This window comes from Macaca thibetana, chromosome 1, assembly GCF_024542745.1.
Source record: "Macaca thibetana thibetana isolate TM-01 chromosome 1, ASM2454274v1, whole genome shotgun sequence".
In the NCBI taxonomy this organism is placed as follows: Eukaryota; Metazoa; Chordata; class Mammalia; order Primates; family Cercopithecidae; genus Macaca; species Macaca thibetana.
This window is the reverse complement of record NC_065578.1, coordinates 122,708,645-122,731,588: the sequence shown is the minus strand read 5'-3', so window position 1 is coordinate 122,731,588 and position 22,944 is coordinate 122,708,645. Positions and strand designations below refer to the sequence as shown.

At 43.9% G+C, this 22,944-nt stretch overlaps 1 protein-coding gene across 3 annotated transcripts in view; it reads right to left on the bottom strand.

Moving 5' to 3' along the window:
- Positions 1 to 347: 347 nt before the first annotated feature.
- Positions 348 to 22,944, bottom strand: part of PRPF3 (pre-mRNA processing factor 3) — a 33,319-nt gene continuing 10,722 nt past the window's right edge. For 2 of the 3 annotated variants that reach the window (XM_050749993.1, XM_050750002.1), the window contains 12 exons: positions 21,742 to 21,825; positions 21,306 to 21,526; positions 19,219 to 19,525; positions 16,430 to 16,596; positions 14,251 to 14,330; positions 11,367 to 11,510; positions 10,619 to 10,718; positions 10,333 to 10,446; positions 8,426 to 8,544; positions 8,072 to 8,155; positions 4,636 to 4,697; positions 348 to 711 (listed from right to left, as the gene is read on the bottom strand). In XM_050749993.1, coding sequence (XP_050605950.1) covers positions 565 to 711; positions 4,636 to 4,697; positions 8,072 to 8,155; positions 8,426 to 8,544; positions 10,333 to 10,446; positions 10,619 to 10,718; positions 11,367 to 11,510; positions 14,251 to 14,330; positions 16,430 to 16,596; positions 19,219 to 19,525; positions 21,306 to 21,526; positions 21,742 to 21,825 — 1,629 coding nt within the window. In that variant the 3' untranslated portion in view covers positions 348 to 564. Of the gene's footprint in view, positions 712 to 4,635; positions 4,698 to 8,061; positions 8,156 to 8,425; positions 8,545 to 10,332; positions 10,447 to 10,618; positions 10,719 to 11,366; positions 11,511 to 14,250; positions 14,331 to 16,429; positions 16,597 to 19,218; positions 19,526 to 21,305; positions 21,527 to 21,741; positions 21,826 to 22,944 lie in introns of those variants that run through there. The other variant, XM_050749997.1, reaches the window with a different exon arrangement.

Below are 22,944 nucleotides of genomic sequence, written 5' to 3'. Positions count from 1 at the left end.
AGCCAAGTCCTGAGGTAATCTGTCTGACCTGGTGATTCTCTCAGTTAAGGGATGGATACTCATTTGTCCCTCCTCCCTCCCTTACCACTTTACACATCTCCCTGCTTCATTCTGCTCCAGGAAAACAGTATTTATCATTCTAGCTCCAGGATGAGATCAGACATTTCCACTAGACTTCAAAAATACACATCCATCTATCCATCCATCCATTCATCCATTTATATATATAAATAAATGTCAATGACAAAAAATTTTTTTTCTACAGCAATTGCTAAAAGTCTGGAAAAGAGATCACCTGGAGACCCAAACTCTAGTACTTAGGAATGTGTGAAAAATATCACACCAAGTTTAAAAATAACTCTTTAATCATATGCACATAAGGGGAATAAAGGGCAACACCAGGCTGACTCGGGAGGGGAGCAAGATATTCTCCCTTTGTCCCAGTGTCTGCTTGGCACAGTTCTGAGATCACACAAACAAGTGGGAGTGGGTTGGGAAATAGAATAAGTGAGAGGACTGAAGAGACAAAGGCAAGGGGGGGAGAGGCAAGGGCTTGCAGTAGTCTCAATCAGTGGACTCTAACACAGATTCACTCAGCGCAAGGTCCCAGTAGTGTTCAGCCCCATGCTTTTTGAAATGCTCACGAGCCATGTTCTCTGTAGGACACTGTTTAAACTTCATCTCTCCAAAGCTCCGGTCTTTGGCTGTACCCTAGGAAAGAGATATGTAATAAAAACACTTCAATTTCTTATTTAAATCAGATATAATATTCTTTTATAAGACCTAGTAACATTTGTGAGACATGTGCCCAGCTGAACGTGATTTTATGGTTAAAAAAAAAAAAATTGTGACCTCCATTTCCATGGATATTTGTATGAGTTTTTATGAATTCATATGTATAAGGTTTTTAGATTTTTGAAATGAGGATGAGGAATTCTTTGCTCTGGTGCCTGGGTGGAACAGCAAGTCAGGAAGAACTATGGAAGGTGGAATGAGATAAACTTATCTCCCACCAGGCCTTCAGGACTAAATTTGGGCCTTCAAAAAGGCCCAAAAAACTATTTATACAAGCAGAAGGCTTTGGGGCCCAGCAACAAAGAACAACTCCGGGTGGGGAACAGAAGAAGAGCAGGTACCAGCAGAGAATTACAACAGAAAAAGACAGTACTGGGTAGAACGGCATTCTTGCCAAAGGCACCAGCAGCAATGGCGGTCATAAAGCACTACCTCAAGAGGCTTTCAGGGAGTAGACTCCAATAAGGAGGCTGGAGCAGAACTTGGCTTATTTCTGAACATGAAAGACAATTCCTGAAAACTAAATTCCTACAACATTAATACTGGTTCTTTAAGAAGCCGCGACTTTTTCAGTAAGTACTCTTCAGAGATAAATAGAAGAAAATTGAAAAGAGATGAGGGGGCTGAGATATGTGAAGATATGAGCGCAGTAGCTCATGCCTATAATCCCAGCACTCTGGGAGGCTGAGATGGGAGGATCAGTCAAGGCTAAGAGTTCGAGACAAGCCTAGGCAACATAGTGAGACTGCATTTCTAAAAATTAGCCAGGCACAGTGGTGTGGACCTGAGGTCTCAAATACTTGAGAAGCTGAGACTGGAAAATTGCTTGTCCCTAGGAGTTCAAGGCTGCAGTGAGCTATGACTGCACCGCTGCACGCCAGCCTGGGCAACAGAGCAAGACCCTGTCTCTAAAAAAAAAAAAAAAAATTGGCCGGGCACGGTGGCTCAAGCCTGTAATCCCAGCACTTGGGAGGCCGAGGCGGGTGGATCACGAGGTCAGGAGATCGAGACCATCCTGGCTAACATGGTGAAACCCCGTCTCTACTAAAAATACAAAAAACTAGCCGGGTGTTGTGGCGGGTGCCTGTAGTCCCAGCTACTCGGAGGCTGAGGCGGGAGAATGGCATGAACCCGGGAGGCGGAGCTTGCAGTGAGCCGAGATCACGCCACTGCACTCCAGCCTGGGAGACACAGCGAGACTCCGTCTCAAAAAAAAAAAAAAAAAATTGATTTAAAAAAAAGATAATATGCAGGTGGGAACTTATTAAACAGAGAAACAAATACTATGGTTATTATCATCTAATTTGTATGCATAAATTGAAGAATCTGGGATAAGGCAGAAAGATACATGAAAACCTTTTTTTTAATTTTTATTTTTTTATTGCTCCTTCAGAAGAAAAACTATTAATAGCAATTACCTATAAAGACTGGTCTGAAGAGATCAGAGAGAATAGGAAGAGACCTTTTGTTTTTGAGAAACAGTCTCGCACTGTCGCCCAGGCTGAAGTGCAATGGTGTGATCTCGGCTCACTGTAACCTCCGCCTCCCGGATTCAAGCGATTCTCCTGCCTCAGCCTCCCAAGTAGCTGCAATTACAGGCACCGGCCACCACGGCCAGCTAATTTTTGTATTTTTAGTAGAGACGGGGTTTCACCATGTTGGCCAGGTTGGTCTCAAATTCCTGACCTCGTGATCCGCCCGCCTTGGCCTCACAAAGTGCTGGATTACAGGCGTGAACCACCATGCCCGGCCTGAGACTTTTTCTTTTTTTGTTAAGACAGGGTCTCACTCTGGTGCCCAGGCTGGAGTCCAGTGGCACAATCACAGCTCACTGCAGCTTCAAACTCCCAAGCTGAAGCAATCCTCCCACCTCAGCTTCTCAAGTAGCTGGGACTACAAGCAGACACCACCAGGCCTGGCTAATTTTTGTATTTTTTGTAGAGACGAGGTTTCCCCATGTTGCCCAGGCTGGTCTTGAACTCCTGAGCTCAAGTGATCCAACCACTTCATCCTCTCAAAGTGCTGGGATTATAGGCGTAAGCCACTGTGCTGGGTCTCAGTAAGTACTCTTCTGTATAATTAGAATTTTTTTTTTTTTTTTGAGACGGAGTCTGGATCTGTCACCCAGGCTGGAGTGCAGTGGCCGCATCTCAGCTCACTGCAAGCTCCGCCTCCCGGGTTTATGCCATTCTCCTGCCTCAGCCTCCCGAGTAGTTGGGACTACAGGTGTCCGCCACCTCGCCCGGCTAGTTTTTTGTATTTTTTTTTTTTTAGTAGAGACGGGGTTTCACCGTGTCAGCCAGGATGGTCTCGATCTCCTGACCTCGTGATCTGCCCGTCTCAGCCTCCCAAAGTGCTAGGATTACAGGCTTGAGCCACCACACCAGGCCTAAAATTTTTTTTTTCATCTTAATAAACATTTACTACTTTTGTAATAACATACTGCTTTTATAATAAAGAATTCATTAACAGAAACAAGCACATTTTAGTGCTTGCTTCAGCAGCACATATACTAGAAATAAGTACATTTTAAAAATAGAAGATATATAGCCAGGCGTGGTGACTCATGCCTGTAATCCCAGCACTTTGGGAGGCCAAGGTGGTCGGATCACCTGAGGTCAGGAGTTCAAGACCAGCTTGACCAACATGATGAAACCCCATCTCTACTAAAAATACAAAATTAGCCAGGCATGGTGGCTCATGCCTGTAATCCCAGCTACTCGGGAGGTTGAGGCAGGAGAATCGCTTGAACCCAAGAGGCAGTGGTTGCGGTGAGCTGAGATTGCACCATTGCACTCCAGTCTGGGCAACAAGGGCAAAACTCTGTCTCAAAAAAAAAAAAAAAAATGCGGGTGCTGGGCACAGTGGCTCATGCCTGTAATCCCAGCACTCTGGGAGGCCAAGGCAGGTGTATCACCTGAGGTCGGGAGTTTGAGACCAGCCTGAGCAACGTGAAGAAACCCCATCTCTACTAAAAATACAAAACTTAGTTGGGCATGGCGGCATATGCCTGTAATCCGAGCTACTTGGGAGGCTGAGGCAGAAGAATTGCTTGAACCCGGGAGGTAAAGGTTGCGGTAAGCCGAGATCACACCATTGCACTCCACCCTGGGCGACAGAGCAACAAGAGCAAAACTCCGTACCCTCCACCCACCCCCAAAAAAGATATACATGTAGTATACCTAAAAACAAACATGAAAACATTAATACTGGTTTTAATACTGGTTCTCTAAGAAGCCTTCAAGGATTAAAGAACTAGATAACCATAAAAAATATTCCACTTGAAGAGTGATTTAGTCACATTTTATGAAGTACTATCACACAATTATCTAATTTCATTCTCAAAAAATTGACAATATAGATAGCAAACAGTATCCACATTTTATAGCTAAGGCAACAGAATTTGACATTAAGTGTCTTGCCCAGATTACACAGCTAATAAGCAGCACTGCCCAGCCTCCTAACTTTATATTCTTAAGTATCATACTTCCTTCACTATATCCAAAGGTAAATCCCACAGCAATTCATTCCCCTCTTTCCAAGTCTCATATTCATGACTGTGAAATAAACAATTTTTGGTAGAGAATTTGTATTCCTGCTACCAGCAGCACTGTCCACACACTTCCCCAGATAGCATATACTAAATACTCATCAATTTAACTAAACAGATGATCAGGAAGAATTTATTGCCAACCATTTAAAAATGGATTCCAAAAAGAAACATAAATTATTTAAGGGATTATTCACTGATTAGATCTTACATTCCATTGCTCTACTTAAATAGTATAAATAATCAGGAGTTGGCTAAAGTTTCACAATGTTTTACAAAGGATCACCTACCTCCCAGACTAGTACACATTTGTTGGTTTTCTTCACAGCTTCCTCATCAGATTCCTCATCATCTGGAAGAGAAATCTTGTTATAGACTTAGACTTGAGATTCAGGTTCTAAAGAAACAATATTCAAGTCTAACCAAACTCTTAAATATTGTCACCCTTTTTATGTGTTGGACCAAATGTTTTATTTTCTGTTGCTCTTTATTTTCCCCAAATTAGACTTGAAGCTCCAAGTAAAAAGGAATATTAATTAATACAATTAGCATTTACTTAGCACTTGTTATGAATCAAGAGCTGTAACAGGTACTGGGAATAAGGAAATAAAAGACAAGCAGTCAAGAATAAAAACTTGTCCTAGGTACTCTGGGAAGCAGGCTTCAGATGTCAACATCATTTATTACTCTCAAAAAACTTTCGCCCAATGGAGGAAGGCAGATATACCAAATCAAAATTATCGGCCAGTGTGGTGGCTCACGCCTGTAATCCTAGCACTTTGGGAGGCTGAGGTGAGTGGATCACTTGAAGTCAAGAGTTTCAGACCAGCCTAGCCAACATGGTGAAACCTCATCTCTACTAAAAACACAAAAATTAGCCAGGCGTGGTGGCGGGTGCCTGTAATCCCAGCTTCTCAGGAGGCCGAGGCAGGAGAATCACTTGAACCTGGGAGGCGGAGGTTGCTGTGAGCCAAGATGGTGCCACTGCACTCCAGCCTGGGCAACAGAGCAAAAACTCCATCTCAAAAAAAAAAAAAAAATGCACGTGTAAAACAAAATAAAATATGGCCGGGCGCGGTGGCTCAAACCTGTAATCCTAGCACTTTGGGAGGCCGAGACGGGCGGATCACGAGGTCAGGAGATCGAGACCATCCTGGCTAACACGGTGAAACCCCGTCTCTACTAAAAAAAATACAAAAAATTAGCCGGGCAAGGTGGCGGGCGCCTGTAGTCCCAGCTACACGGGAGGCTGAGGCAGGAGAATGGTGTAAACCCGGGAGGCGGAGCTTGCAGTGAGCTGAGATCCGGCCACTGCACTCCAGCCCGGGCGACAGAGCGAGACTCCGTCTCAACAAAAAAAAAAATAAAAAATAAAAAATAAAAAAAATAAAATAAAATAAAATAAAATATACACCAATTATATTACAAAAATGTACTTTAAATACTTCAAGGACAAAAAGTCAGGAAGGCTAGTTAGGTAAAGTTAAGAAAAGGCTCTCTGTAGATTTTATTTTTTATTCTTGGGTCTCTTAAGATGAACTCTCTGCAGATTTTATTTATATTTTTATTTTTTTGAGACAGAGTCTCACTCTCTCACTCAGGCTGGAGTGCAGTGGTACAATCTTGGCTCACTGCAACCTCTGCTTCCCCCGTTCCAAATGCTTCTCCTGCCTAGGCCTCCAGAGTAGCTGGGGTTACAGGCACACACTGCCATGCCCAGCTCATTTTTGTATTTTTTAGTAGAGATGGGGTTTCACCATGTCAGGCTGGTCTCAAACTCCTGATCTCAGGTGATCCACCCGCCTCAGCCTCCCAAAGTGCTGGGATTACAGGCATGAGCCACCACGCCCGGCCTCTCTGCAGATTTTAAATGCTAATCCAGGTCTTCAAAGATGAGAATGAACACTAATGGAAGTATGATGGCCAGAAGCATGTCAGATACAGACAGTCCTTGACTTAGAATTTTTTTGCCTTGAGTACAGTGTGAAAGTGATAAATATTTAGTAGAAAATGTACTTCAGGCCGGGCGCGGTGGCTCAAGCCTGTAATCCCAGCACTTTGGGAGGCCGAGACGGGCGGATCACGAGGTCAGGAGATCGAGACCATCCTGGCTAACACGGTGAAACCCCGTCTCTACTAAAAAATACAAAAAACTAGCCGGGCGCGGTGGCGGGCGCCTGTAGTCCCAACTACTCGGGAGGCTGAGGCAGGAGAATGGCGTGAACCCGGGAGGCGGAGCTTGCAGTGAGCTGAGATCCGGCCACTGCACTCCAGCCTGGGCGGCAGAGCGAGACTCCGTCTCAAAAAAAAAAAAAAAAAAAAAAAAAAAAAAGAAAATGTACTTCAAATTTTAAATTTTGAGATTTTCCTGGGCTAGCAATATGCAGTAAAATACTCTTACGTGAGATAAAAATAGGCTTTGTGTAAGATGATTTTGCCCAGCTGTAGGCTAATCTAAGTATTCTGAGAAAGTTTAAGGAAGGCTAGGCTAAGTTATGATGTCCTAAAGATCAGATGTATTAATGCATTTTTTTTTTTTTTTTTTGAGATGGAGTCTCGCTCTGTCACCCAAGCTGGAGTGCAGTGGTGCAATCACAGCTTACTGCAACCTCCGCCTCCCAGGTTCAAGCGATTCTCCTGCCTCAGCCTCCCGAGTAGCTGGGATTACAGAGGCCCACCACCATGCCCCGAATTTTTGTGTTTTTAGTAGAGATGGGGTTTCACCATGTTGGCCAGGCTGGTTACGAACTCCAGACCTCAAATGATCTGCTTTCCTGGGCCTCCGAAAGTGCTGGGATTATATGTGTGAGCCACTGCGCCTGGCCTTAAATGCATCTTTGACTTAACGATATTTTCAACTTATCTTAGGTTTATTGGAACTAACCCCATTATAAGTTGAGGAGCATATGTGTGAGCATGTACATGTATACATATATGTGTATGTATATATATATATAAAAAAAACAGGCAAAAGAAAAAGTAGTTTGATCAAAGCAGAGCTTTTTTGACCTGAAAATCTTTTTGCCTTCAATCCTTAAAAAAAAAAAAAATCAAATAATAATATAATATAGACACTGTACACATGAATGTATAGCTTACTGGATTTGCTTTTTCTTTTTGAGACAGGGTCTCATTCTGTCACCCAGGCTGGATTGCAGTGGCACAATCACAGCTTACTGCAGCCTTGACCTCCCCAAGCTCAAGTGATCCTCCCACCTCAGCTTCCTGAGTAGCTGGGAATACAGGTGTGTGCCACCACACCCAGCAAATTTTTGTACTTTTTGTAGAGATGGGGTTTCACCACGTTGTTTGCCCAGGCTGGTCTCGAACTCCTGGCCTCAGGCAATCTGCCCGCCTCAGTCTCCCAAAGTGCTAGGATTACAGGCAGGAGCCACCATGCCTAGCTGCTTGCTGAATTTTCAAATACTGAATAAATTCATATAACCAGTACTCAGATCCAGGACAGACACAGAAACCAGTGGGTAGAAAAGCCTTAAATGATAGGCAAAAAAAAAAAAAAAAGCTTTACCATTAATGCATATAATTATATAGTAAATATTATATGAATGTCTAGGAGGCTCAAAGTCTAAATGGGTCTTTCTAAAATTCCTGAACACTATCTAGTGTTAGCAAGAGTGTCACAGGGAGGGAATAAAATGAATGGACAGATGCACCATCCCCACCTCCCACAGCTCTCCCACTTAATCCCCTCTAACCCCCATTCACCATCTCCCTTCGTGTTAGATGTCTGTTCATCCCACTTTATCCGATGCAGCATAAGACGCTTAAATTTCTTCTGGGCCTTGGGGCCTGGAAACAGAGAAGAAGAATTTTGCCAGAACTGTGGAAGATGATGGGTTAGAAAGAACCTCTGAGCTCAGACATTAATGTGGTAGTTGAAGCAATCCCAGGACCACATCTTAGGGCCTTCTATTCCAATAAACACAGAAGCAATGACCTAGCATATTATATCAGGTATGGCACTAAAATACTATCTTTTTCTCCTTTCTCCCCACAATGCTAATCACTCTAAGCCCAGGGTTGTCTGGGGACAGTCTCCCTCAAGTTTTTCAGACTCACCCCCTTCCACTACTACCACGTTGACATCCTTGTGCAGTACCACCACCCCTGTCAGGTACAGTTGCCCAGCATTGGCTTCAATCTTGAACTTCTTGGCTGGGTTGCTCAAATTTCGAACTCTGGAGAAGGGAAAGTTTAGTTATGTCTTCCATTTTAGCATCAGCAGCTGCCTGAATGGAGTGGCAAGTAGAGATGAATCCCAAATGGTTTCCTCTCTATAAACAAAGGCCTCTGGAGTAAACAAATAGATGAATGCTTAAAAGGTAGAGTTGATGAGTCTAGAAATATTTCCACACTCTCATATTTTTTCAAAGTCTAGCACTTTACATTACACAATAGCAGGTAACCAAAGTTTACTCTAAGAATCAGGGAGAGGTATTTACTATTATCCAAAAATGCTTATCATCTCATTGTTCTTGACAATGTAAAGACCTACAGACTTTTTGTCCTCTAGACCCTTAGACCCTCATAATATAGGATTACTCGGCTTGGCGCAGTGGCTCACACCTGTAATCCCAGCACTTTGGGAGGCCAAAGTGGGCAGATCACGAGGTCGGGAGTTCGAGACCAGCCTGGCCAACATGGTGAAACCCCATCTCTACTAAAAACACAAAAATTAGCCAGGCGTGGGGGTGCATGCCTGTAATCCTAGCTACTCAGGAGGCTGAGGCAGGAGAATCGCTTGAACCTGGGAGGCAGAGGCTGCAGTGTGCCGAGATTGTGCCACTGCACTCCAGCCTGGGCAACAAGACTGAAACTCCGTCTCAAATAAATAAATAAATAAATAAACAAATGAAATCTATATAGGATCACTATATAGGCATGAAAATTTTCTAGGAGGAGATGTGTAAAACTGTTAATAGCAATTACCTAAAGAGAGTGGTTCTAAGGGATCACAGAATAGAAAGGAGACATTCTGAGTAAGTGTTCTTCTGTATTGTCAGACAATTTTTTAAATCTTAATAAACATTCACTACTTTTTTTTTTTTTTTTTTTTTTTTTTTTTTTTTTGAGACGGAGTCTGGCTCTGTCGCCCAGGCTGGAGTGCAGTGGCGCGATCTCGGCTCACTGCAAGCTCCGCCTCCTGGGTTCACGCCATTCTCCTGCCTCAGCCTCCCGAGTAGCTGGGACTACAGGCGCCCACAACTGCGCCCGGCTAATTTTTTTGTATTTTTAGTAGAGACGGGGTTTCACCGTGGTCTCGATCTCCTGACCTTGTGATCTGCCCGCCTCGGCCTCCCAAAGTGCTGGGATTACAGGCGTGAGCCACCGCGCCCGGCCAACATTCACTACTTTTGTAATAATGTACTTTTATAATAAAGAACTAGTTAATAGAAATAAGCACATTTTAAAAATAGAATATAAACATGTACTCAACATAAAAAAATAAAAACATTAAATCAACACAAAGGTAGAAAAATATTTACAACATGTAAAACGCATTTTGGAGTGAGGATGAAACACAGCAATACATCAGGGTAAGGATATGACTACCGAGGAAAGAAAATTTGTAATGCTTCCATGGATGTTGGAAGCAAACTCAGACCATTTAAAAAAAAAGATGAAAAAAAAAAAGAAATAGGATGATATTTTATAGTCCTCAAAGGACATACAATCTTTAGTTCATATCTTGGCCTGAACAAGTATATTGATTTGTTCATTTTTTCAGAACTAATAGTCTGGTAAAAAAAGAAGACTTCAGAGGGAAGACTTGGATAACCATAAACATAAGTCATTAACCCTCGCTATTTTACAAGATTTACTAGCTCTTGATCCACACTAGGGTCATTAAAAGAGAGTAGGAACTGGTGTCAGGTATGCTTTTAGGCCACAATGATTCTGCCTCAAGCACTTGGAAAATGTTTTAGTAATTCTAAGGGGAAGGTCGGCCCAGTATGGACACCTACCTATATACAGATATGTGTACCCCCTGTGAAATGTCTTCTTTAAGCTTTTTAATTTTCTTGACCTTTCTCTGTTCTGCTGTGAGTTTTCGGGCAGCGTTGGCCTCTTCATGCGCTCTGTCGTGACAGGAAGGACATCCACAAGTGAGAAAGGCATTGAAGATCAGAGGCAGGGCTGAGGGAAAGAGAGAGCAACGGAGAACTCTCCCCTCCCTCCAAATATGGATCCCCCAGAAGAGTTTGGGAAGGGTCCTTGCCCGGGGTTTCCACCCAATCCCATGGCACTTACTTCTGTCTTTTTGCCATCTGAGCTCTGACATGGGCTTCTACCTTCGTGGGGTCTTGAACAGCTTCTGTTCCTAATACTCGCATCAGATTAGAAATTCTCACTGCAGTGAAGAGAGGACAGCAGTCAATCTTTGAAGTCACTTCTCCAGCTGGAGTAACTTGTTATCTCTTCTATACCAATTCATATTATTTACCTATTTCAAATCTCTGCTTCTAAACTCACTTCCTCCAATAACTACTACCTTGAAAATCTAACCCAATCACTTCAGCATTTGCAGAAGTTCACACAATTAAGTTGAAGATTGGTACTTATCACAGCATCTAGTGAAAGAGTTTATAAATAACAGTCCTCAGTCAAAATATTGCTGAACGAGAATGTAACTACAAGGGCAATTTCTTTATCCTGCACTTTCATTGTAAAAATTAAAACATTAAGAATTATGTACATAAAAAGTCTACCCAAATACTGCAACTACTATCTCCATGAATTTCAAGACCTGTATTCTTCCAGGAAAACCAGAGTGTTGTATGATCAGTATGCTTAAAAATAAGCTTTAAATGGCCTCTATAATGAATGTGTTGACCTATCTTAATATGAAAAGATGGTAGAACACTTGGAGAAAAAAGACCCCAAGAATGATTCTTAGAAACAGAAATCACTCAGACATAGAGAGATGTTAAAGTTCCTCCAGAATTAAAGACATAAACTTGCCACTCTTTTTAACAGCAGAGGCCACTAAGAGATGTACCTTTGGGTTCTGGAGGAGGCATCAGGCCCAGCCTGACTTTTTCTTGTAGTTCCTTCTGTGCTTCCCTCCTTGTTTGTCTCCGAAGTTTTTTCTGTTCCTTCTTGGTAAGATATACTCCCAGAGTAACTGGTGTGTCATTGTCAACTGTCAGGGCAGAGATTAGTATACCAAAGCAATAAGAAAATTATATATATATATATATTTTCCCCCCCACTCTGTTACCCAGGCTGGAGCGCAATGGCCCGATCTCAGCTCACTGCAGCCTCAAGTAATTCTCCTGCCTCAGCCTCCCGAGTAGCTAGGATTACAGGCACATGTCACCATGCCTGGCTAATGTTTGTATTTTTAGTAGAGACGGGGTTTCACCATGTTGGCCAGGCATGAGCCACCATGCCTGGACAGCAATAAGAATATTAAAGAGACCTAGGTAAATATCAATATCATTAAAAGAAACTTTAGGCTGGACGCAGTGGCTTATGCCTAAAGCACTTTGGTAGGCCAAGGTGGGAGGATTGCTTGAGCCCAAGAGTTCCAGACCAGCCTGGACAACCAAGTGAGACATAACTCTATTATAAACATTTTATGTAAAAAATTTATTGAGGCCAGGTGCAGTGGCTCATGCCTGTAATACCAGCAGTTTGGGAGGCAGGGATGGGCAGATCACAAGGTCAAGAGATCGAGACCAGCCTGGCCAACATGGTGAAACCCCGACTCCACTAAAAGTACAAATATTAGCTGGGCATGGTGGCACACGCCTGTAGTTCCAGCTACTCGGGAGGCTGAGGCAGCAGAATCACTTGAATCCAGGAGGCGGAGGTTGCAGTGAGCTGAGATTGTGCCACTGCACTCTAGCCTGGCGATAGAGTGAGACTCCATCTAAAAAAAAAAATATGTGTGTGTGTGTGTGTGTATATATATATAAACTTTAAATAGAAAACGGAGAAAACTTGTTAAGGGATCAGTAAGATTAAAATCAGTTCAGGCCTGGTGCCCAGCAGTATATTTTTAAAAAACATTCTTATCTTTTTTTTTTTTTTTTTTTTTGAGACGGAGTCTCGCTCTGTTGCCCAGACTGGGGTACAGTGGCACAATCTCGGATCACTGCACGCTCTGCCTCCCAGGTTCACACCATTCTCCTGCCTCAGCCTCCCGAGTAGCTGGGACTACAGGCACCCACCACCAGGCCTGGTTAATTTTTGTATTTTTAGTAGAGACCGGGTTTCACCTTGTTAGCCAGAGGTCTCAATTTCCTGACCTCATGATCCGCCTGCCTTGGCCTCCCAAAGTGCTGGGATTACAGGCGTGAGCCACCGCGCCCGGTCATTTCTCACTCTGTCACCCAGGCTTGAGTGCAGTGGCACGATCTCGGCTCACTGAAACCTCTGCCTCCCGGATTCAGGCGATTCTCCTGCCTCAGCCTCCCGAGCAGCTGAGACTTCAGGCACGCACCACCCCCTCCCCAATAATTTTTATATTTTTAGTAGAGACAGGGTTTCACCATATTGGCCAGGCTGGTCTCGAACTCCTGACCTCATAATCCACCTGCCTCAGCCTCCCAAAGTGCTGGGATTACAGGCGTGAGCCACCGCGCCCAGCCTCTTTCTTAAGTAGTGTTCTTAGTTGTTTTCCTTTAAGCTGTTAAACTCCCTCATTCAATGATCCCTGGCAAATGCAGAAAACAAAATTAGGGCCAGGTGCGGTGGCTCACACCTGTAAACCCAGCACTTTAGGAGGCTGAGGTGGGAGGATCACTTGAGGTCAGGAGTTCAAGACCAGCATGATCAACATGACAAAACCCTGTCTCTACTAAAAGTACAAAAACTAGCCAGGTGTGGTGGTGGGGACCTATAATCCCAGCTACTTGGGAGGCTGAGGCAGGAGAATCGCTTAAACCTGGCCGGGGAGTGAAAGTTGTAGTGAATGAGTGAATGGAGATCGCGCCATTGCACTCCAGCCTAGGTGACAAAAGTGAAACTCCATCTCAAAAAAAAAAAAGCGACTTTGTTTCCCAGTTTCAACTTTGGGAAACTAACAAAAAGTCCTTTGGAGTTAGCATCCCTCACAGTGGGTAGTGGAGCATATCGCATCTAATAACACACCAAACCAAGAGTTTAGCTCTTGCATTTGCATTTAGCTATGGATGCCATGACAACATGTGGTTCTATAAAAGGAGCAAGCTGAGGGCTGCTTCCTAGGAACAACCAGGGAACTGTAAATGTAAAGCTTCATGAAATTTTTGGGGTTCTTTTTTTTTTAAGAGACAAGGTCTGGCAGTATCACCCAGGCTGGAGTGCAGCAGCGCCATCTCAGCTCACTGCAACTTCTACCTCCCAGGCTCAAGCCATCCTCCACACCTCAGCCTCCCAAGAGGCTGGGACTATAGATGCACGCCACCATGTCCGGCTGATTTTATTTTTTGTAGAGATGGGGTTTTGCTATGCTGCCCAGATCTGGAACTCCTGAGCTCAAGTAATCTGCCCACTTCAGCCTCCCAAAGTGCAGTGATTATAGGCATGAGCCACCATATCCAGCCAAATTATTTTTCCTTGAGATGGGTCTCACTGTGTTGCCCAGACTGGTCTTGAATTCTTGGCCTCAAGAGATCCTCCTGCCGTGGCCTCCCAAAGTGTTTGGATTAGAGGCATGAGCCACCATGCTTGGCTGTCTCATGAAATTCTAAGCACAGGAATATGCACTTAAAATGTATGTTCACTGGTCAAACTACAAACTATTGTTAGGAAAAAAACTGAATTAAAAAAAAAGAATTACACATGGATAGTGGCTACTGTATTGAACAGCACAGATACAGAACATGTTCATCGCTGTATAAATTTCCAGTGGATAATGCTGCTGTAGAGACTTGATTCAGGAATCTATACATTACCTGGAGGATTGAGCTGGGCTGGATGTTCAACAAGATTTGTGATTCCAAAATAATCTTCTCTCTTGGGATTTTCCTCTGTACTAAAATTGTAGGAAGGAAAGAAAACGCGATATGTGGGTAGAGATGATTCTAAGAGAGGAGTCTCAGAAATACAATGAAAAAATCCATTCTCCATAATGGGTTCTTGCGCTTGATATACCTAAAATAGCATTTACGTACCTAAAATATATAATTAAATTACATATAATTTTTATGATGAGAGAACTGAGTCCCTCTATGGTTGAACACACTCTCCACAGCAGTCATTCCCAACCTTTTTTCTACCATGCCACAGCTGATAGATGCTATGTTCTCTCATTAGTGACAATAAGTCCCTGGAACAGTGGCTGACAAAGAATGGGCAAGGAAAGGCTAAGATAAAATCTACTAAAGCCATGTATCAGAATGATGGAGCAGGGCCAGGCGCAGTGGCTTATGCCTATAATCCCAGCACTTTGGGACACCGAGGCAGGTGGATCACCTAAGGTCAGGAGTCTGAGACCAGCTTGCCAAACAGTGAAACCCTTCTCTACTAAAAATAAAAAAACTGGCCAGGTGTGGTGGTATTTGCCTGTAGTACTGGATACTCAGGAGGCTGAGCTAGGAGAATCGCTTCAACCCAGGAGACAGAGGTTGCAGTGAGCCGAGATCATGTCACTGCACTCCCAGCTCAGACAACAGAGTGAGACTCTGTCTTTAAAAAACAAAAAACAAAACAAAACAAAAAACACCGGGCGTAGTGACTCATGCCTGTAATCCCAGCACTTTTGGGAGGCTGGGGCAGGTGGATCACCTGAGGTCGGGAGTTCAAGACCAATCTGACCAACATGGAGAAACCTGTCTCTACTAAAAACACAAAAAATTAGCCAGGCGTGGTGGCGCATGCCTGTAATCTCAGCTACTTGGGAGGCTGAGGCAGGAGAATCACTTGAACCTGTCAGGCGGAGGTTGCAATGAGCCCAGATCGCGCCATTGCACTCCAGCCTGGGCAACAAGAGCGAAACTCTGTCTCAGACAGAAGAAAAAACAAAAGAATGATGGAGCAGATATATTTAAAGCTCCTCAAATGTGTCTTATATCCTATTTTTTTTTTTTTTTTTTTTTGAGACAGAGTTTCACTCTGTTGTCCAGGCTAGAGTACAGTGGTCATGGTCATAGCTAACTGCAGCACAGACACTCCTGGGCTTGAGTGATTCTCTCACATCAGCCTCCTGGGTAGCCAACCCACCATGCCCAGCTACTTTTTTTTTCTTTTTTAATTTTTATAGAAATGAGGTCTCACCATACTGCCCAAGCTGGTCTTTAACTCCTGGGCTCAAGCAATCCTTCAGCCCTCAGCCTCCAAAAGTGCTGGGAATAACAGGTGTCAGCCACCAAGCCCAGCCTTATAAGATATATTTACAATTATCTCACCTACCAACTAATAATCCTTGCTCTATCACAATGAGATCTTTAGGAAATGTAAACACCTATAATATGTAGCAAAAGAATGTAATTAAGGAAAATAATGCTAAAAACAGGCAACAATGTGTAACAGAGCAAAATTAATTACAGACTTTGCTTTTGTAGATTATTTGTGTCCCTAGTTATCCTACATTAACCCCAAAAGCTAAAAACAACCTATATGATACATCACAAATGCAGGAGCTTGGCCTGGTGCAGTGGCTCATGCCTGTAATCCCAACACTTTGGGAGGCTAAGGCGGGCAGATCACCTGAGGTCAGGAGTTCGAGACCCGCCTGGCCAACATGGCAAAACCCTCTCTCTACCAAAAATACAAAAAGCAGACAGGCGTGGTGGTGCACACCTGTAGTCCCAGCTACTCGGGAGGCTGAGGTTCAAGGAGAATTCAAGGAGAATCTCTTGAACCCGGGAGGTGGGGGTTGCAGTGAGCTGAGATCGTGCCACTGCACTCTAGCCTAGGTGACAGAGTGAGACTCCCTCTCAAAAAAAAACAAAACAAAACAAAACAAAAAACACAGGAGCTTGTGTACAGTTACTTATCTTTCTTGGATTTTAAAATTTTAATTAATGAATGAGTACCATCCTTCCCACTAGCTTTACTAAAAGGTATTAACTTGAATCTTAAACTCGGCTGATTAAAAACTGTTTTTTTAAAAAGGTACTAAAACAAACTCACAGATCAAAGCCATTGGGAATTATGTAAGAGTCCCACCACTCAATTTCAGGAATATCTCCTTCCTTTAGCTCCTTCTTAGGAGCTATGAGGGCAAGCCTAGTCGAAGTATGGATGCCTGTTTTTCGAGCTGCTTGTGAAATCTCTGCCTGCAGCTTCTCCAGTTGAGCCTAAAAACAAGATAATCCAAGACAGAAAGATAAATTGGAATCATAGAAAACAGAATTTGTAGAATCTCAATTTTTTTTTTTTTCTTTGAGATGGAGTTTCGTTCTGTTGCCCAGGCTGGAGTACAATGGCATGGTCTTGGCTAACAGCAACCTCCGCCTCCCAGGTTCAAGCCATTCTCCTGCCTAAGCCTCTGGAGTAGCTGGGATTACAGGCATGCGCCCCCAACTCCAGCTAATTTTGTATTTTTAGTAGAGATGGGGTTTCTCCATGTTGGTCAGCCTGGTCTCAAACTCCCGACCTCAGGTGATCTGCCTGCCTCGGCCTCCCAAAGTGCTGGGATTACAGGCATGAGCCACTGTGCGGGGCCAGATTCCCAATTTTTTTTTTTTTTTTTTTGAGACGGAGTCTCGCTCTGTCACCCAGGCTGGAGTGCAGTGGCGCCATCTTGGCTCACTGTAAGCTCCACCTCCCAGGTTCACGCCATTCTCCTGCCTCAGCCTCCCGAGTAGCTGGGACTACAGGCATCTGCCATCACGCCTGGCTAATTATTTTGTATTTTTAGTAGAGTAGGAGTTTCACCGTGTTAGCCAGGATGGTCTCAATTTCCTGACCTCGTGATCCGCCCACCTCGGCCTCCCAAAGTGCTGGGATTATAGGCATGAGTCATGACGCCCGGCCAATAATCCCAAATTTTAAAACATTTCCCCTTTGAACTCTTTACACCTAATGCAACAAATTCATTCTGAAAGTTTAGAAAGGAGTTGTTCTGCTTTATTTTATCCTTTATTTAGTTCATTTACATAGATCCTCACCTTCACCCTCTCCCTTCACTCCACAGTATATGCCTGCAGTAAATACACAGAAATAGAATTTTATGAAAACCTCACTCTGAGAGGATAAAAAGAAGGCAAAGGTCATTCAATATACAATCAATTCAACTCTCCAGGTGTACTTTCTGCAGGAAATTTTAACTCCAGGCAAGTCTTCCTCAGTCAGTCAGAATGTTTCAAATTGTTTCCCTCCACTTAGTTGTATGTGGAGAATTTTCAAACTCAATTTAGTATTTCCACTTATGTAGAAACTAATTAGGAAGTAAAATCTGTTTAAAACTTTTTTTTTGAGACAGAGTTTCGCTCTTTCGCTCAGGCAGGAGTGTAGTAGCGCGATCTCGGCTCACTGCAACCTCCACCTTCCAATTGCAAGTGATTCTCCTGCCTCAGCCTCCTAAGTAGTTAGGATTACAGGTGCCCGCCACCACGCTCGGCTAATTTTTGTATTTTTAGTAGAGATGGGGTTTCACCATGTCGGGCAGGCTGGTCTCGAACACCTGACCTTGTGATACACCCACCTCGGCCTCCCAAAGCGCTGGGATTATAGGCTTGAGCCACCTCGTCCTGCATATTTTCAAATTATTCATTGCTTTAAATCAGGGGTCCCCAACCCACCAGTCTGTGGCCTTTTAGGAACTGGGCTGTACAGCAGGAGGTGAGCAGGAGGCAAACCAACAAAGTTTCATCTGTACTTACAATTGCTCCCTATTACCTGCATTATGGTCTGAGCTCCACCTCCTGTCAGATCCGCGGTGGCATTAGATTCTCATAGGAGAGTGAACCCTATTGTGAACTGCACATGCCAGGGGGCTGTGCTGCACATTCCTTATGAGAATCTAATGCCTGATGATCTGTCACTGTCTCCCATCACACCCAGATGGGACCGTCTCAGCAGGAAAACAAACTCAAGGCTCCCAATGATTTTAGATTATGGTGAGTTATATAATTATTTCATCATATATTACAATAAAATAATAATAGAAGTCAGCACAGTGGCTCACGCCTGTAATCCCAGCACTTTGGGAGGTCAAGGCAGGCAGACTACAAGGTCAGGAGTTTAAGACCAGCCGGGCCAACACAGTGAAACCCTGTCTCTACTAAAAATACAAAAAATTAGTCAGGCATGGTGGCGCACGCCTGTAGTCCCAGCTACTCAGGAGGCTGAAGCAGGAGAATGGCTTGAACCCAGGAAGTGGAGGCTGCAGTGAGCTGAGATTGCACCACTGCACTCCAGCCCAGGTAACAGTGCAAGACTCTGTCCCCGCTCCCCTGCCAAAAAAAGGCGGGTGTGGTGGCTCACGCCTGTAATCCCAGCACTTTGGGAGGACAAGGTGGGCAGATCACCTGACGTCAGGAGTTCAAGACCAGCCTGACTAACATGGAGAAATCCCATCTCTACCAAAAATACACAATTAGTCAGGCGTGGTTGTGCATGCCTGTAATTCCAGCTACTCGAGGAGAATCACTTGAACCTGAGAGGCGGAGGTTGCAGTAAGCCGAGATCATGCCATTGCACTCCAGCCTGGGCAACAAGAGCAAAACTCCATCTCAAAAATAATAATAATGATAAAGTATACAATAAAGGTAATGTTCTTAAACCATCACAAAACCATCCTTACTCCAGGGGAAAAATTGTCTTCCATGAAATGAGTCCTTGATGCCAAAAAGGTTGAGGACTGCTGCTTTAAATGACCTATTTATCTAATTTCCTAGAACATAGAGATTTTACAATGTTTTCCTTTCAGCTTCTTAACTTTTTCTAAATTCTGTGTTATACTATAAGCCAGATACCTTTGTCCGTAATCGCTGAGCAATCTTCTCAAATTTGCCCTTGTCGTGGAATTTAAAAGTGCGTCTCTGGCGCTGGGAAGGGGCAATGGAGACTCGGGGGTCAAAAAAGGTATTGGATTCCATGTCTTCTGATGGCTTTTCTTTTAGTTGCTGCTTGAATTGTTCCCTCTTCACAGCACGAATATTGGCTTTCAGAGTAGGCATGCGGTGTGTCAGCTCAATCTCCTTGCCTGTTGCATCTACAGTGCGCCCTTGCTCATCCAGGATCAGTGGTGTAGGTTTCGTTTGGTCTTTTAACTCCACCTTCCTGAAAAATAGCCCGCAAAGAAATAAATCCTGTATGGAACATTAAGGCAAACAAAAAAACAAACAAAATAAAGCCAGGTGTGGTGGCTCAAGACTAGAACCACAGCATTTTGGGAGGCCAAGGCAGAGGGATCACTTGAGCCCAGGAGTTAGAGACCAATCTGGGCAACACAAGGCGATCCCATCTCAACAAAAAATTTAAAATTAGCTGGGTGTGGTGGCATATACTTTTGGTCCCAGCTACTCAGGAGGTTGAGAAGGGTCACTTGAGCCCAGAAGTTGAGGGTGCAGTGCCTTCTCCGTAAGAGTTATTGGATGGACGGGCGTGGTGGCTCACACTGTAATCCCAGCACTTTGGGAGGCTGAGGCAGGTGGATCGCTTGAGCCCAGGAGTTCGAGACCAGCCTTGGCAACATAGTGCAACCCCATCTCTACAAAAAATACAAAATTTAGATGGTCACCTGTAGTCCCAGCTGCTTTGGAGGCTAAGGCAGAATTCCTTGAACCCAAGAAGTGGAGGTTGCAGGGAGCCGAGATCACGCCACTGCACTCCAGCCTGGGCAACAGAGTGAGACTCCCTCTCAAAAAAAAAAAAAAAGACGATAAAATAATTCTAGGGAACAATCTCATCAGTGAGTAATATCATCTTTCTTTTGAGACATGGTCTCACTCTGTTGCCCAGGCTAAAGTACAGTGCCATAATCACAGCTCATTGCAACCTCAACCTCCCAGGCTCAAAGAAATTCTCCCACCTCAGTCTCCTAAGTAGCTAGAATTATAGGCATGCTCTACCATGCCTGGCTAATTGTTGTATTTTTTAGAGAGATGGGGTTTTGCCATGTTGCCTAGGCTGGTCTTGAACTCCTGAGCTCAAGCAATCTGCCAGTCTCGGCCTCCCAAAGTGCTGGGATTACAAGTGTGAGTCACCACGACCTGCCAATAACATCTTGATTAAAAATATCAAAGTAGATATTTCAGCATACAAGACCACCGAAAGAAATGAGTTTATAAATTATATGAATTTACAATCCTATCTTTCTTTATCCCTGGATTCTTACGTCAGTCATGGGATGCCAGACCAACTGTAGATGCTAAAAAAAAAAAAAGTGTAACATCTTTGACCAGTTGCAGAGGAACCTCAGATCTGATCTCACATAATGTGCTTTAATGGATAAATCTGAGTTTGAAACCAGGAAGGAAACCTGGCTCTATTCAGAGCTCCAATATCAGATGAATAACCTTAATCTCAGTTATATCAATCATAAGAAGATAATAAACCCTGCAACAACAGGGAAGCCAAGAGAAAAAATTCAACTGGTTAATCAATCACACATAAGAAATATGGAACTGTGAGAAATGATCTAGGTTCTGTGGAAAAAGAGGATCAGTAATTTTTGTTGTTGTTGTTGTTTTTGAGCCAGAGTCTCCCTCTGTCACCCAGGCTGGAGTGCAGTGGCACGATCTCAGCTCACTGCAAACTCTGCCTCCTGGATTCAAGTGATTCTCCTGCCTCAGCCTCCCGAGTAGCTGGGATAACAGGCATGCACCACCACGTCCAGCTAATTTTTGTATTTTTAGTGGAGATGGGGTTTCATCATATTGGTCAGGCTAGTCTCAAACTCCTGACTCCTGACCTCAGGTGATCCACCTACCTCGGCCTCCCAAAGTGCTAGGATTATAGGCCTGAGGCACTGCGCCCAGCCAGATCAGTAACATTCAAAGGTATTTATTGCTTCTCAAACTTCAGAAATGAAAAGGTATTCCATGAAATAGACACTCACGGGGGAGCAATGCCCATGGCATGGAGATTAGCCAGGCCCACCATGTTGGCATTGCCGATGAGTCCTGGCTTCAGTGCCAGCTGGGCTTGGATTCGAGCTTGTAGTTCAGCTGCTTTCCTTGCCTTCTCAATGGCATCATTCATGAAAGTGGCAGCCTGGGAGGGCTGAATAGTGTTGCCAATTGGAAGTCGCTCTGGTTGGGAAGAAGAAGGAGTCTTTGGCTGTGAAATAGAGTAAAAGAAATCAGAGGCATTAAGACAGGCAGACAAATACACGTATGCATACACACAGATACACACATACACATCATGGTAGACTGTAGTAGATGATTATGAAGTAAAACATGCAGTCACCTCTTCTGGTCTCTCATTTTGAGTGGATGGCAAGAAATTCTGTGCCAAAGACTATTGTCTTCAGAGTAATCTAGACACAATACCTGAGGTGTAGGGGGGCTAATGAAGCTCAACTGTTTTTTCCTCTCCTCGATTTGTCGTGTTGCTGCCTCCATCATCTGTTTGATCTGCTCTCCAGGAAAAAAATGGAAAAACTGTTAACTTCTCCTCTTTACTACTCCCATTCAGGTTTTTAAATCCACAAGGCTCTCAGGTATAGACACTTAAAATTTTTTGAATATACCACATACTGTCTACCATAGTGCAAAAAATTTAGTCAAGATTAAAGTGTGCACTGGAATTTTTCAACCCAAGTTCCTAAGGCAAGATTGGCATATTAGGTAGCAATACAATGTGATGACTGAGACTCTGGAGTCAGAGAAACCTGAGTTTGAATCTTTTTTTTTTTTTTGAGACGGAGTCTCGCTGTGTCACCCAGGCTGGAGTGCAGTGGTGCGATCTCGGCTTACTGCAAGCTCCGCCTCCCAGGTTTACGCCATTCTCCTGCCTCAGCCTCCGAGTAGCTGGGACTACAGGCACCCGCCACCACGCCCGGCTAGTTTTTTGTATTTTTAGTAGAGACGGGGTTTCACCATGTTAGCCAGGATGGTCTCGATCTCCTGACCTCCTGATCCACCCACCTCGGCCTCCCAAAGTGCTGGGATTACAGGCTTGAGCCACCGCGCCCGGCCCGAGTTTGAATCTTAACTCTGACACTTAATGCCTTTGTTATCTTGGATAAGGAACTTAGTCTCTAAACCTCCTAAGCGTCTAAAAGGGAGGAAAAAAACAGTACCTACCTTATAGGTCTATTGTAACCACTTAAATAATGCATGCAAACCTAACAGAACCTACACAAAATATTATGCTTAATTTTTTTTTTTTAAATTTTTGAGACGGAGTCTCACTCTGTGGCCCAGGCTGGAGTGCAGTGGCGCAATCTTGGCTCACTGCAAGCTCTGCCTCCCGGGTTCACGCCATTCTCCTGCCTCAGCCTCCCAAGTAGATGGGACTACAGGCACCCACCACTACACTCGGCTAATTTTTTGTATTTTTAGTAGAGTCGGGGTTTCACCCTGTTAGCCAGGATGGATTTTGTATTTTTAGTAGAGACAGGGTTTCACCCTGTTAGCCAGGATGGTCTCAATCTCCTTATCCGCCTGCCTTGGCCTCCCAAAGTATTGGGATGAAAGGCGTGAGCCACTGCTCCCAGCCTATACTTAATTTTTTAAAAAAAATCATGATAT